The 14,878-nt window shown below is 44.4% G+C and overlaps 1 protein-coding gene across 18 annotated transcripts in view; it reads right to left on the bottom strand.

Annotated features, from left to right (window-relative positions):
- Window positions 1–1,474: 1,474 nt before the first annotated feature.
- TCF7L2 (transcription factor 7 like 2) overlaps window positions 1,475–14,878 on the bottom strand; it is a 180,293-nt gene continuing 166,889 nt past the window's right edge. For 4 of the 18 annotated variants that reach the window (XM_075423762.1, XM_075423767.1, XM_075423766.1 and 1 more), the window contains exons 11-14: window positions 11,226–11,274; window positions 10,615–10,665; window positions 9,395–9,467; window positions 1,475–3,772 (exon numbers count right to left, since the gene is read on the bottom strand). In XM_075423762.1, coding sequence (XP_075279877.1) covers window positions 3,337–3,772; window positions 9,395–9,467; window positions 10,615–10,665; window positions 11,226–11,274 — 609 coding nt within the window. In that variant the 3' untranslated portion in view covers window positions 1,475–3,336. Of the gene's footprint in view, window positions 3,773–8,726; window positions 8,801–9,394; window positions 9,468–10,614; window positions 10,666–11,225; window positions 11,275–14,878 lie in introns of those variants that run through there. The other 14 variants (XM_075423775.1, XM_075423776.1, XM_075423777.1 and 11 more) reach the window with 7 other exon arrangements.

The raw sequence follows: 14,878 nt of genomic DNA, 5'->3' as shown, positions 1-14,878 counted from the left end.
CGTTCAATTTGCTGGCCACCAGCAGCAGCAAGACTTGGCATTTTCTGCAAAGGCTTCACAGCAACATCGCCGCAGAGTCCCATCCCACCGGCGCTGCCACACGCCTGCCGCGGGAGGGGACATGTCCCACTGAAGCCAGGGGCAATGCCGCGTTAGACCACGAGAGAAACAGCATCAGGCCTTGGGTCAAGGGGGAGTTAAATGGAGCCTGGTAAAACATTCACCATGACTTCATCCTTCTAATTGTAAATATGAAGAAATACTCATGTATGTTACCCTTTACTATGACATTTGAAACAAAAAACGGCTTATGGCTTGTAAGCTAGTCATTAAAGACAGCGGTAGCAATTTAAAATACTATATATTCTGTTTAAACATTATTTAAACATTATTTAGTACTTCACCCAGTACCTCCCAGCCCCTCTATAGAGCAAATTCCTTCCGCAGCCAACAGCCGACGGCACAGTCTCCGCACTGGGACTGGGCTTCCCGAAATGGCCCCATTCCCAAGCCTCTGCAGAAAATCACCTCACTGGTTTTCCCCTACGAGGAAGAATACTTACCCTTCCCCCAGGGTCCATCAGGACCGATGGAAGAGAAGTGCATTACCTGAGCAATACAGTGGCATGACGGCGGGGAACAAGCCTGCTCCGAGACCTTCGCATTCCATTGCACTTGAGTGCCATTGTAGAAATTCCCATGGCTGAGATTCTCCAAGACGACGGGGGACTATGGTGACATCCGCTTGTGAGAAACTCCTGCAAATTACGAAGCTTAAATCCCTTCTTAGATTAAAAAACCCAACCAACCATTTAATAGAAATTCTTGCATGTAAGTTCACTTCGTGCTGCGGCACCTGCAGGCATTGCTGTGTTGGATGGATGCTGGATGCTCAGCGCGGAGAGCAGGCTGCGCTGCAAGGGCTCACTGTATTGAAAAAAACGTGTCTGTGTGCAAAAATGGCCTCGAATGTATCCAGGAGATAAACCCCAAGGCCAGCACAAGGACACCGACTAACCAGGGCTACCTATGCTCTCCTGTGTGACCTTTATCGTGCACCAGCCCCACGTTGTGGGATCACCAGGTTGACCACGAATGTTCTGAAATTAAAGGTATCGCCAGCCATGGTCTCCCGTCCCCCAGTCAGGATCACTTCAGAGGGACGACATTACTTTAGCTCATGGGCTATTTGTCTTTCACCAAATCACGTGCCATCTGCTTGAAGTAAAACAGCTTTTCAACTAACACAGCAAAAGCTTGCTGAGCAGGGAGAGGGCCAGCGCAAAATGAATTTAGCAGGCGGCAGCACGGGAACCCAGAGGAAGCAGAGGATTTCTCACCACCAGAGCTGGCTGCAAGCTGCCCCGAGCTTCACAGCATTTTTTTTGAGGAAGTTTTCCACTCGAGCTGCAAATCTTTTTGGCCACAGTAAAGCGCAGTCAAGGCATAAATGAGTTGACAAGTCATTCTCTGCACATACTAAGTTGCTTTTATTAATCCAGAACTGCATGCTACAGATACTGTACAGCATGAACATTTATTCATTACAAAAAATGGCTTCCAAACCATTAAAAATGAAAATCGGAATAAGAGCATAAAACGGAACAGTAACATCACAACTGTTAGGAAACATTCAAAGTATTCACAAAAAATGTTATAGTTAGCATCTTAATAAACCAGAGAAAAATCTGAGACAGTTTTACAATCGCTTCATGTCAACTACAATGGCACTGAATGAACAGATGAACAATTTTTCAGCTTTATACAGCGTTTTTTGCAACATCAACATGCCTAGGTTTTTTTTTTTTGTTTTAAGTTTGCTACCTACCTGTATGTAGTAAGTGTACATAAAAGTGGCAGTCTGATTTTCCTCTTATGAATAATCTAATATACAGAATTTGGCCCTTAAGGGTTTATACCTCTTCATTTTAAATGCTTTCCGGACAATCTGCTACCAAACACGTCTGTTATAGGTGACATTAAAACTACATACATATCTACCTATGTAACATCACAGCAAAACATGATGAACAAAAAAATTACAGCATTAAAAAAAAAATAATAAAATTGTCGGGAGAAATTTAAAAGTCACTGAGAATTTTGGCACATAGAAATTCTGCACACAGCCTACAGTCCTAATGTCGCAGGGGATTCAGCTGCAGTTCTGAACGGGAGACACTTGGACCTTGCTATTTTGCAAACAGCGTTGCTAAAAACTCCCTTGCTAAATTTTCAAGTCTCTTCATGTGTAATGGCTTTTAAAGCAAATTTTTTTTTAAACTATTGATCCTTGAAGAAATGCTTCTGCGAATGTCCATTTGGTGGCAACTGTGTTTCATATAGCAAAAAAAAAAAAAAAAAAAAAAAAAAAAAAATCATGAAAGGAAATCAAAAACAAAAATCCCGGAAAAAATATATATATACACATTTATATATAAACTTAAAAACCTTGTACAAATGAGTTGTTATATATAAGATGCTTACACTAAAGGGGAAAAAAAAAACCTTTATACAATGTTTCAAGAAAAAAAGAAAAAACATTTAAAAAGGGACAACATACAGATACAACAAGCAATTTCTAAAGCAATAAATACTACTGGTCCAATAGCGTTGTGATACTTTTAATTGTTGAGTAGCATTCCCTCCCCCAAAAAGAACAACACCATGGAACAAGGTATATTAACACATTTTTTTTAACCCTTTGTTTCTGTACATTTAAACAATAACAAGTAACATCACAATAAAGGTTGTTTCACACAAGGAGGAAAAAAAAAAAGAAGTAGTAGCGGCACCGCATTCGTTGTGCCCTTAAAGGTTTAAAAACCAGATGTAAAATGATTGGTTCGCAAGCTCGTATTTAATACAAATAATAAAGAACCAATGCCTCCGGCAAGGGCTGCTTCAAAATTGCTTCTTTTTTTTTTTTTTAATTTTTAAAATCAGTCTTTAAAACTAAGCTATTGGAACTACATAACAATTATGTATATATATATATTTTTTAAACGCTACAAAGACTTTAAACAGCTGTTGATAAAAATTTTGGCAGAATCATGAGGCTTTTCTCATCTACATATTTAAAAAGGAGAAATTGAAATAAGAATGGGTCAAATATTGACCAATGAACTCGATAAAACATCAACTAATGTAGCCACGTGGCACGAATTAAAAACGAAACCGAGAACGACGACAAACAGCGGACGACGACGACGAGGAGGAGGAGAAGGACCAAAAAAAAAAAAAAAAAAAAACAAAAGAAGAAAAGAAAAACAAAAAAAATCCAACCCCAAATCCCAACAGAATTCCCGAAGGAAACAGAAAGGGCTAACGAGGCTAAAGCTATTCTAAGGACTTGGTTACGAGGGAGAGCGGCTGGGGCTGTGTCCCCCCCGCCAGCGAGCTGTGGGGATGCAGGGAGGAGGAGGAGGAGGTCGAGGGCTGTGCGAGGGACGCGGCCGGCGGGAGGGCGGCCGGTGGGTGGTCCAGGGCCCCGTTGGGGCAGCCGGCGGCGGGCAGGGCGCCGGGCTTGCTCGCAGCGCTCTCGGCGAGGACGAGCGAGGATGGCGGCGGCATCATGACCAGGTGCGCCAGCGGGTCGGGCTTCAAGGAGAGCGAGAGGGGTTGCGTTTGTTCAGTCTGTGGTTTCGAGTCTCTGGAGGGGGAGGCGAGCATGGCGGGGGAGGACGGAGGAGAGTCTAGTAAGCTTCCATCTGAAGAGGGTGGGCTGACGCAGCTGCCTTCACCTTGTATGTAGCGAACGCACTTTTTTTTTCTCCTAGAAAGAGGGAGAGAGTTGTCTGTGAATACAGGGCAGAGACGCTGACGGAGACAGTCACCCAAAGCAAAGAGCCGTCAATTAGCTACGCTGGGCTCTGCGCGGGCGGCAGCCCGGCCCCACGCGCCGTCCTGGGGGTCTGGCGGGGTGTCCTCGGCACCGAGCCTGCTCGGGAACCTCCCCTCGGCTAACAGATTTGGAAAGGATTCACCAACTGTCTCTTCGTCCCCCTCCTCTTCAGGCCGCCTCCTTTCCTTACTTTCACAATCAGAAAATCAGGGAAGACGGTTTTGGAGGCCACTGCGCTAATCTACAAACTCGACTTTCCTCCGGAAAAGAACAGATCAAAAAATTCAATCGTTCTAAAATCAAAGCTCTGGATAGTTGATGGTATCTCAAGATGTCCCACAACGCTGTCCAACTCAACGGGGCTACTGCTACACCCGCGGCACCTGCTGTCCTTACGACGCGCTGCCCTTGGGAGGCAAGGACGGCTGCAAACTACCGCTCACTGCTTTCTCCTCTGTTAAGAACCACACCAAATCCAGAAACGTCGAGAGTCAGACAGCAGGGATATATAATAGAGAGAATGAGAGAGAAGGGAAAAAAACCCAAAACAAACAAAGAAAACTGAAGAAAAAACAGGAAAAGAACAGGATAAACAGAGTGTGATCCAAAGTAACAAGAATAACTGGTTGTATGGCCTGCAGGTTGTGGCTTTAAATCGACTCAGGTTTATTTTTCGTTTTAAGGGAGAGTGGTAGATTTGGGAAGCTGCTCGTCTGCATTTTGGGGAATTCTCCTCTGAGAGGCCACCCGTGTAACTCCAGAGTGGGATCCAATTTCAGCAGGTGAAGAGCACGACGACAGGTACAAAGGTGAGGAGCAACAAGGAGCTTATTTCACACCAGGGAATATGAGAGTCTCGCAAGAGCCGCTCATCTTCAAATAAACGAGTAAGTGACCCGACAGAGATCTTTTCTCTTCCCTCTATCCACTTAATAATGTAAAGGAGCAATGAAAACAGATGACAGTTTCACACCATCTCTCTTGCCAAATATATGCAAGAAATCCTAGCAGCAGGACAGAAATGAGGCAAACAACCACAGCATCTGGCAGAACGACGTCCAGTGGCCACCCTGACCCCCGTAGTGATGGCTCTCCAGCCCTCCTACTCACAAGCACGCTTGCCATGGGAAGTGCTGACCTGCTGTTACACAAACCGAGGTGCCTGACGAAGTCTGTCTAGAGCAGCTCCACCACAAAAACCTTGGACACTCAGCTAAGCTGCACAAAGCCACCAACGTGAAGGAGTGGGGTGCTCTCCCTCTCCAGTGGACACTTCGCCCCAGCTCAGCATCTCCATCAGAGGAAGCGCCCGAGTGTGGCACAGTGGCTGAACGTTGCTGGCTGATGATGTCCCCCACCCGCAGAGGTGCCCCAGCTCCACTGCTGGTCACCAATGTTCTCTCCTATGTATGGCAACTGCAGCTGACTTGGGTTAAACCAAGGTCTGCTGTCTAGGCAAATGGGGCTAATGTTTCTCGACTGCGAGGGAGATCCAACCAGCTTGATCCTGGAGTGAAAAGATACCATCTCCCACAGCAGGAAGGGAACAGCAACCCCGGCACCCCATCCTTCCACTGGCTTCAGCGAGGGACCAGTGCTGTGACAGCCCTTCCTCCAGAGACTCAGGCTCTGCCCTCAGGTTCTGTTCCACGTTCCACATGGCAAGGTAAGGGGTTAGGGCTATTAGAGCTTTATCCACGTTAGCCTGCAGATCAATACGTGCTAAAAACTACAGACAACCATGCAACTTAAATGTTAAAAAGAAAGAAAGAAAGAAGGAAAGAAAGATAGAAGACAGCAAGTGAAGGCTGTAAACCATGCTTTATTAGAGCAACGTTAAAAGACAGAAAAAAATTAATTTGGTGGGCTCAAAACAGAACCTGTTAATTCTTCTACCATCAACAAACAACACGGGAAGCCTCTGGCTCTTGGCTAAGGACAGTTCTCCTGCTCTTTCTCCCCTCCCCTCGCCTCTCCCTCACCACTTTCTAGCTTCAGCTGTGCAACACTACCAGGGCCACAGTCCATGTCTGGACCTTCCGTACAGCTGCCAGCGGCAAGGCAGAACTGTGAGGCTTCACAAAGCTCACTGGCAATACCTGTGCAGAAAGGTGGGTTCTCACAATTAGGAGGCTGCAGGGCTTCCCCGCCATCCCCAAATTAAAATAATTTGCAAGCAGAGACCCAAGCTCTGCCTGCCTCATTGAAAGTGGTCCACAAGCCATTCAACTGGATCGCTCCGAACCTGCGAGGCAGTTCATGACTTCACTGGAGGCAGCTTGAATCTAGTATGCCAAAATTTAAAAAATATTATTTTTTAAATACTATTTTAAGTTCTGTGGCCTGAAAGGAAGAGTTCCCATGGCAAACCAGACTTAAACCAGGTCTACCTGACTTTCTGACTCTGCAGAGTGAACAATCGTTTTAATACTAAACCCACTGGTCTGCTATCTGAAGCAGTTTTCTTGTGACTGGGATTAAGGTAGCAGATTGCTTCTTCTGTTTCTCTTCTATGTCAAAACTCTTTAATAGTGTGGCCATTTCTACTTAAATGATGATGGCTCAAGGAGGGGACATTTCTCCAGTCTGTGCCACTCCCACCATGTGTTATCTGTGGTCACGTACGTGGCAGGGTTAGGTGGGACAGAAGGCATAGATAGGTAAAACCCAAACCCTGCAAACCAAATTTTACCAGAAGGGAACAACGTCAGGCAACTTCGGTGAGCGGGAATAAGTAAATATCTGAGGAAATCTTTGTGCCTCAGTTTTGTTCTCCTGAAAAGGGGAACAAAAATACATTTCCCCCCACAGAAGCACTAGTGAGGATTATTCACTTTCTTATGTGCCGCTCTGAAAGCATCAACTGCTGCACCAGTCTGGCAAACACCAACAGACCTGGTCCCGATCGTGCTGCCCTTGAAACGAGCCCCAGGACAGTGTCAGGAAACGTGTAATGCTGCAGTTGCCATGAGTGAAAGCCACAGACGATGACAAGGGTTTATTCAGTTGCTGTGAGCAAAGATGTCTCAGTTTCTACTGTAGCAGCAAACTGCACATCTTTAGCACCTACCTAAGATGTGCTACAAAAATGCTACCATGCTAGCAAATGCAATGTTATAATGGTTAGGACTAGAATGCCTCCATGCATTCAAAAAAAAAAAAAAAAAAAAAAAAGGCAGCTGACCATCAGTAAGTCTAAAGCTATCGCCTACAGCACTGAGAGGTACTGCACTACTCAAAATTTCTCTCAAAAAGCTCTCTCTGATGAGCTGCAAAGACCTCTGACCAAAATCTGGCGTAAGTTAAGAGAGGGTTTATGCTTCATGTGTAACCTAAGCACTGTACAGACCGAATGAAAAGTCCCCTTGCTGATAAAATTTGGTTTTAGAAGTATGCTGTTTACTTAAGCAGCTAGGGAAAGATAAAGCAACACAAACATGACGTGCCCCTGGTTCTGGTACTTGGCACACAGAGCCTGCCATGCTTTAAATACTCTGTCTCTAGACTACACAAATTTCTGCTGATAGTCTGTAGCGAACTAACCACAGAATAAAGCCTAACTAAACACAGCATTCGAGGCTTTGGCTAGCATGAGGCTCAAGCCTCCTGACACCGTGAAATGGCTACCCAGCTCCTCTGGACTGCACCCTCCTTCCTGCAAGCTTGGAGGAACTGCTGCTTCCAAAGCCTGTTTAACATATGTACTGGTACTGGTATCTACGACCCCAACACCCGGTCCTAGCATGCCTGGAAGGGGACAATATGCAATCTGTTGAAGACATTTCTAGTGCCTGATCTGGTATTTCGACACACACCACCACCCTCGATCCGTGTTGTCCTCGACACTAAGCACAAACAAGACTGCGTGCATACACAAAATACGATGGACGTCTGATCTACATTCTAAATGAGATGGAGCACACGGGACTGGCATGAGTAAGAGGGGAAAATGTGGGAGAGGAATCACTACACACAGAGTGTGGTTTGGGTTGAAATACCTACCATCATAATATTCCAAATTCAAAGACTGCTTGTATCAGAACAAAGAAACAACAAATTTAACCAAATGCGATCATATAAGGAAAAAGGAATGAGAAAAGAACTACTTGGTATCCCTCCACCAAGAAAGAAGTACGTACTGAGTTATACATGGAATTAAACTCCAGTAGAACATGGGCTGTCAAAATTTGGGCTCTCTGATGTCTTTCATCTCCTTTTAATGCTGGAAACTGTCCTACTAAAGTTGTAATTAGTTTTGTCTAGAGCTCAGGCGTTTACAGCTCACTTGTTGGGATAAAATTTAGGAAAAAAAAGATTTCGGAATCAGAAAAAAAAGACATCAGATCATTTAAAAACACTGGTATCTACATACACCTTACTGAGGCGTAGAAGCCTACAGGTAGCTATTTGATTTTGCAGATAACACCAAAAAAACAAGTACAATACAAGCTGTAAACACTGGCTTTTACATCTCTAATCATCAGAAAAACTCTAGTGCTGCAGATCCCAGAACCTTTCTGAAAAGCCTTTGGAGGCAGCAGACATAGACCCAAATGAAGACAAAATATAGATGCCCAGCTAAACATTCATTTTGCTGACAATCTGGACAAAAATAATAAAAAAGCCAATAAACTGCCAGCTTTAAGGACTTCAAGTTTTCTTGTTCCCAGTTCTACCACCAGGGAGAGGTTATTGGTAAAGAAAGAGAGAAAATGGCATTAAATTAGCAAGAAATTCCAAAGACCAAAGATTATTAGCAATTGATGCTGTGGGAGAGAGAAAGGTGAGGAGTGGGGGAAAAAAGATTAAAAAAATAAAATCACACAAATGCACTAAGAGGACAGATTGCTTTTATTTCCCCAAAGGCCTAATGGGTAGTATTATACCTGCATGGTTTGCACCATAAACTCTGTCGGTCAAGCCCGAACAATGCCCGACACTTCTTTGGAGTATTTGCATCTGTTAGCATAAGGTAAACACAAAAAATACAACACAATGGTGGATAGAGCTCATTTGGACTGCGTCATCTTAGCTACAGCTACGTTTAGCTTTCAGTCACCTCAGTTTTATTTGGTAATCTCCCCTCGTACCAAGGGCAGGAAAGAAAACAGGACTTTCACAATGAGCTAAAATAAAACAACAACAAAAAAAATCCACCTCCGACACGGCCGTGCGTCTGTCCGGTGCTGGCACCGCGCTCAATGCCGTGTGTTACCAAGGGCTCTGGGAGCGACTTGCCTTGGGTGGAGGCTTGGAGGGCACGAGCGTGGTTGAGCCACGGATCAGATGGGCTTAAGGCTGATGCTGTTTTACAGTGGGTTTTTGGCTAGCAGCAGCAGAGAGGAAGGTGAAAAAACAAGCAACAACGGAAAAAAAAAAAGAAAAAACAAAACCCTTTCAGAGAGATGATAACTCATGGCAGTGTCCCACTCCCTTGTGTCTTCCAGATCACAACACAGAGCTACAAAGCAACAAGGCAGGAAAAAAAAGGGGAAAGTACCAAATAAACCAGCTGCAAATCAGCCATAGCGAGTCTGGGAAAACTATACACACCTGCAGGGGCCGCACCAGTTATTCTGTTGATCAAGGCCAAAGCGCGCTCGGCATTTCTTAGGAGCGCTCAGGTCTGAATGAGTTCAAGAAAAGCGAGCAGAAAAGAGAGAGAGGAAAAAAAAGAAAAGGGGAGAGGGGGGAGAGAGAGAGAGGAAGAGAGAAAAGGGGAGAAAAAAAGAGAAAGATAAAAATAAGGAAAAAATAAAAATAAAAAAGGGAATAAAAATCAATGTCCTCGTTATTAATTGCAAAATATTGACTTTTGATTTAAAAGTTAAAAAAAAGTGATAATCACATTTTTATTCAACTCTTGAGATTAGCTGTTGCAATTAAAGCTGCAGTATCCCTTTATAAAGGACTGTTTCTTTCCCTTTTAAAAGAGCAGGTAGAGGAAAGTCATTGTGGCTGGTCTAGCAGAATGTTGTTTCAGGCAAGATTTATTTGGGCTGGGTTTTTTTATTCTCTTTTTTTGAGAGGGGGAGAAAAAAGGAAGAAAAGAAGCTGAGTATGGAAGTTAGATCCTAAACATGCTTTTTTCTTCAACTCAGATACAAAATAAAAATAAGAGGAAAAGAAAAAAAAAGGAAATTATATCTCCTGGGATAATGCAGCTTTTGGAATACCATTCAATTTCTTTGTTTTTATTAATTTGTATTTAAAAGAATGGATAAGAATAAGCAGATTGCGGGATGAGTATGTTAGTATCAGCCAGAAAATAAAACGTAAAGCATGGCAAGGTGCTGAGTTAGTACAGCTAGTGAACTGCAATGAACAGGCTTGAGCAGAAAGGAAAAAAAAAAAAAAAATCCAAAACTAAAATAATAATTAAAAAATGCGTATGCATGCTGATGTGAGAAGACTTAGTGGGAGCCATGAAAAATGCCATTAGATTAAGGAGGTTCATTACTGACTTGCTTCCATTCTTTATCAGTCTCTTTAAAGAAATACTGCATATTCAATTTGCACAGTTAGTACAACTCTTGCGTTATTTTTACCATATTACTGTTTTAATAGCAATTGTTACGAAAACGAAAAACAAAATTAAAAAATACTATCAAACATATAATAAAGATATATAGATAATAAACACTATCAAAACGTGTGGATGGTATTTTTTTCTTAATGTCATAAGTGTTTAATGTTAAAATCTATAATGGCAGGAAAAAAAATTAAAAAGCAGTTTATAAACTATTTTAAATGACTCAAAATGACGTTAGCACCTGTAATCGGAGGAAGTGAAAGGCAAGGATTTAGGAAACATTCGCTGTGTTCTGAAAAAAAAGAACAAATTATACAAAGGCTTCAAAAAAACTAAGTCAGGGCTTCTTCAAAATTGACTATGAGATTGCCTATGCAGTATTTCTAATTTCCTATATAGAACGGCAAACCTCCTTAATTTAAAATGGGTGCGATTTACCACTGTAAGGCATGCATCAGAACATACAGGTACAGCCCAAATTAATACCAAACACATACGTACGTACACGCACACACATGTGCAAAATAAGCAGACAACCTTATAAACGATGGCATAGGCATTACAGCTACGGCTCTGCAGTTAAAGGCTTTGGAGTCACTACGTACAAATTCAGCTAACGTCACAAGAGGCTCTTACATGCAATGGCTTGGTTACTAGTTTTAGAAGGGCAATAACGCGTAAAAAATTAAGAGTGCATTAAAAAAAAAAAAAAAAAAAAAAAGGCTGTCTAGTATAGGGGCCGGCTCCCCGTGAGGCCAGGAGACTCGTACCCACCTCCCCCAAACCTAGGAGTGTCACACCAGGACTGCCACGCTTCCACTAAGCAAGGGATTTAGACGTATTTTTACTTACCATTGGTCTCTCCTGGCTGCTTATCCCTTTTCCTCTTCTTCTTCTTTCCCTGCAGGAAACACACAGAGATGAGAAGGATTAAAAAAACCCCAAACCAGGTCTCCTTGGAAAGATGGCACCGAGCGACGGGACTGCGGCCGGTGCGGGAGGACACGGGAGCGTGGTGCTGGCTCACCCGCAGTGCAGGGAGTCTCTGGGGGGCCCCGAGGGGACCCTGCACCCTGGGGATGGCCCTGCCTGCCCACCCCTCAGATGGCCTCGCTGCAGCCCCCCCAGCACTGCCACCCACCAAAGCCATAAGCAGCTAGGGAGGGGGCAGAAGCAAGATGCTTCTTTTGAGATAAGATCATCATGACAACAAACTTTGGCACTTGTATGCTCCTGCTCCAAAAAAACATTTGTGGTCACGTTTTGAGGGGCGGGGAGGGGAAGAAAAGGCAACAGCAGAGACTGGAGGTGGGAGAGTGCATGAGTGAGGTCAGACTGAGCCCCTGGAGTTCCTCAGAACCCAGAATCGACCATTAACGGAGATGAGGAAGCCCCAGTAATTGAGCAAATCCTAACCTGCAGGTTTATAAGCGCTCTGACAACCTAGGAAACGAAGCCAGGAAAAGAAAAAAACCGGATATAACTAAGACCCTTCCCACATTTTGCTCTACCACAAGGAAAACCACCAGTAATATTTTTCCAGACTGCACCCCTTTCCCAAATACTGTCCAACAAGGTGACGTGATTTGTTGCAGCTTCTGACCGGAGGGAGCAAGGCCCTCCCTCTGTTTCCCACCAGCAGCGTGGGAGAGGACATGACCAGGACCCCAGCTTCTGTGGAAACCCAGTAATTGCTCTCCAAGAAAAGAGTTGTAAAGTGATAAGCATGGCTCAAAAGAGAAAAAAGCTGTTTTCACAGAAATATCTTCTAACACTGAGCTACAGAGGTTGCAGACCAGTACAAGAAGGCCATTGCAGGGGACAGAGCCATTTCATTTTCACAGCTCCCCATATGGTAAAAGCAACGGCTTTTGGGCCAGCAATGTCAACTGTGAACAGCAGAAGAGATCCCGGCTTTTGAAGATGCGGTAGTGAGAGAAGTTGGTGAAAAGACATCAGACCAGCAGTCCCTTGTGTTCAAGGGGGAACAAACACCTCTTGGAAGAAGGAATCTCACAGCACTTTTGAAGGGCTGGACATACCTGTGGGGAAGCCAAGAGGTTCTACCACATGTTGGACACCTTTCTCACCAGGTTGGTCTGGCTCTCAGCTAAATGGTTAAGATGGGCTTCAGCTTGGCACATCCACTACAACATCTGGGAGACACTCACTATGATACGTTCCCTGGAATGTATTAGTGAGAAATTCCCCCACCATGAATGTTGGGTTTTGATTTGTTGTTGTTGTCTTTTTCTGACTCAAAAGCCAGCTTTCTGGCATGGGCTTCCATCCTCATTCCCCCTTGCTTGCTCTGGGTTGTGAACTGCCGCCCTGCTGTCCAGGCTGCAACAAGCATGGTCTTGTTCACAAGAGCCTTCCGGTGATGGAAAAAGCTGTCCATTTTAAAGCATTTTAAAACAACATGCACATAATCCTGTAGCCTGGATGCTGCTGAGAAATCATCTCCCTACACCTCTGAGGTCATTTCTGGGGATATGGAAAGCTGTCCCTCTGAGTCAATTGCTACAGCAGCCATCAGTCTAACATGACAGGCAGACAAGATAGACTAGCATTGCTCCTAAAGCTCTCTGAGAATAAAATAGGGAAAAACGTGGTATCTTGAAGTTCACGTATCACATAAAGATACAAGAGGCTCAGACTCTGCTCCATCTATATTGATCTAGACTGACAGTAACTCCCTGAAAGTCGGTGAATTTTTTCCAGCTTTACAACAATGTAACCAAAACCAAACCACTGCCTCAGGACCACAAGCCTGATTTTTATTTAATCTCAAGGAGGCCACTTGCATAATTAACACACTGCATCTTGCTGCAAATTTGCTTAATTTTTGCAGTACCTTTGGGAATTCAAGGGCTATTCCAGTCTGAGACCTTGCAACTTCTTCACACGAGGGCCAGCCAGAACAGAGGTCAGGAGTCAGCTGCCCTTTACAAACTGTTCAAGCCAGGTATTAAAGTATTATAACCCCTTCAGGGAGCAATCTGTTAAAAATGGCTGACATACAAGAATGTCAGCCAGGGACCAGGCATTTCTGGTTCCTTTTCAACACAGGCTTTGAAAACTGTTCCTAACAAAGAACTGACAGAGGTCCCACTACCTTCTTTTACACTCTTATCAAAGGCAATAGGGAGAAGAATCACCTGGCTTGCTTGTTCAATTTCTGCACTATGGGAAGATATTCGATTACGTAGCTAAATTAATACATGGACTTCAGAAAAGAAGTGCGGTAGCAGTTTGTAAAGTGCTTGGTAGAAGACACCATTTTGCCTTTGCCTCTGATTGTCCTTCTAAGACTTGAGTGGATGGTCTGTATCATTTTCCATCATTGTACTATACAAATTCTTAGGCTGCAGGTAAATCCTTGCTAACCATTTTGGCAGGTCCCTCTACAGAGCCAAACCAACACGGGTTTTGACAGGACTGCGGAGTTCTTTGGTACTATTTTTCTAGGTAAGTGGCAGGCGAGGTGACTAGACCCTTACGTACTCCTGAGTCCAGCACTCAGCACTGCTTAACATCTTACATTAGATCTCAGGAAAAGCAAATGTGCCTTGTGACACCAACAAGACATGAGGGATTCCCTGAACCCTCTCCTCTTATTTAAGAGCAGGCTGAAAGCTGCGTTCCTTGAATGTACTGCTCCTACTTCTGAAGACCTGAGCTAGAGCTGACCCCATCCCTGTGCCTGATGTCAAGTGCCTGACGATTTAACCATTCCAAACAGCCCAAACGTGCTCCCCCTCTAGGTGCGTGAAGGGCTTGAGACCCTACAAAACGCCGAGGGAGGAGGGGAACTCTGAGACCTTTGAATGGACCAGGAGAGAAGAAATAAACCCTGCAGATGATGCAGTCGTGTGATGCAAAGGTACCGCGCGCTCCTCAGGCAGGAAGGTTCCCCCCGAAGGTCACCTGGGGGTACAGCATCAAGCTGCCAGGAAAGCGCCAGCTTTCTCATCCTGTCCTTTTTAGCTCGAGAAGAAAGGGTTTCTCAGTGCTCACACGGTGAGGACAAAAGTAAAAGGTCCTCAACACTAAAGGCTTTGTACATGCCCATCTGTCGGTGGCACAGTCGCTGTGCAGAATGAGCATTCCCGAAACCTCAGTCGAGCCTATACTCCCCCTTCTGAACACCCAAGAAGATGATACTACACAGTGCTGAGGAACTACCTCAAGCCTATGGTCTGACAGTCTCCGGCCAGACTATGCCGAAAAGAAAGGGAAAATGTGTTTAAGCAGGAGCAGTGCCTCATGGGGCTTAAGAAGGTCTCCTCTGAGGAGCATGCACAGTTACACCTGCAACGGCGAACACAGGAGGGAGCGAGGCACCGCCCATTGGAAAGAAAACATCATCAAGAAAGAAGGATTTGAAAAAATGTCCTTAAGTACATATTGCTAAATAAGTGAGCATGTGTGTTCTCCACTGCTGAAACAGTGGGAGAGTGTAGAGAGCTGCTGCTGCTCTAGGCTTCGCTGCAGACTCTGAA

The sequence above is a fragment of the Opisthocomus hoazin genome, chromosome 6 (assembly GCF_030867145.1).
Source record: "Opisthocomus hoazin isolate bOpiHoa1 chromosome 6, bOpiHoa1.hap1, whole genome shotgun sequence".
Taxonomy (NCBI): Eukaryota; Metazoa; Chordata; class Aves; order Opisthocomiformes; family Opisthocomidae; genus Opisthocomus; species Opisthocomus hoazin.
The sequence above is the reverse complement of the archived record's forward strand: the minus strand, read 5'-3'. Positions and strand labels throughout refer to the sequence as shown.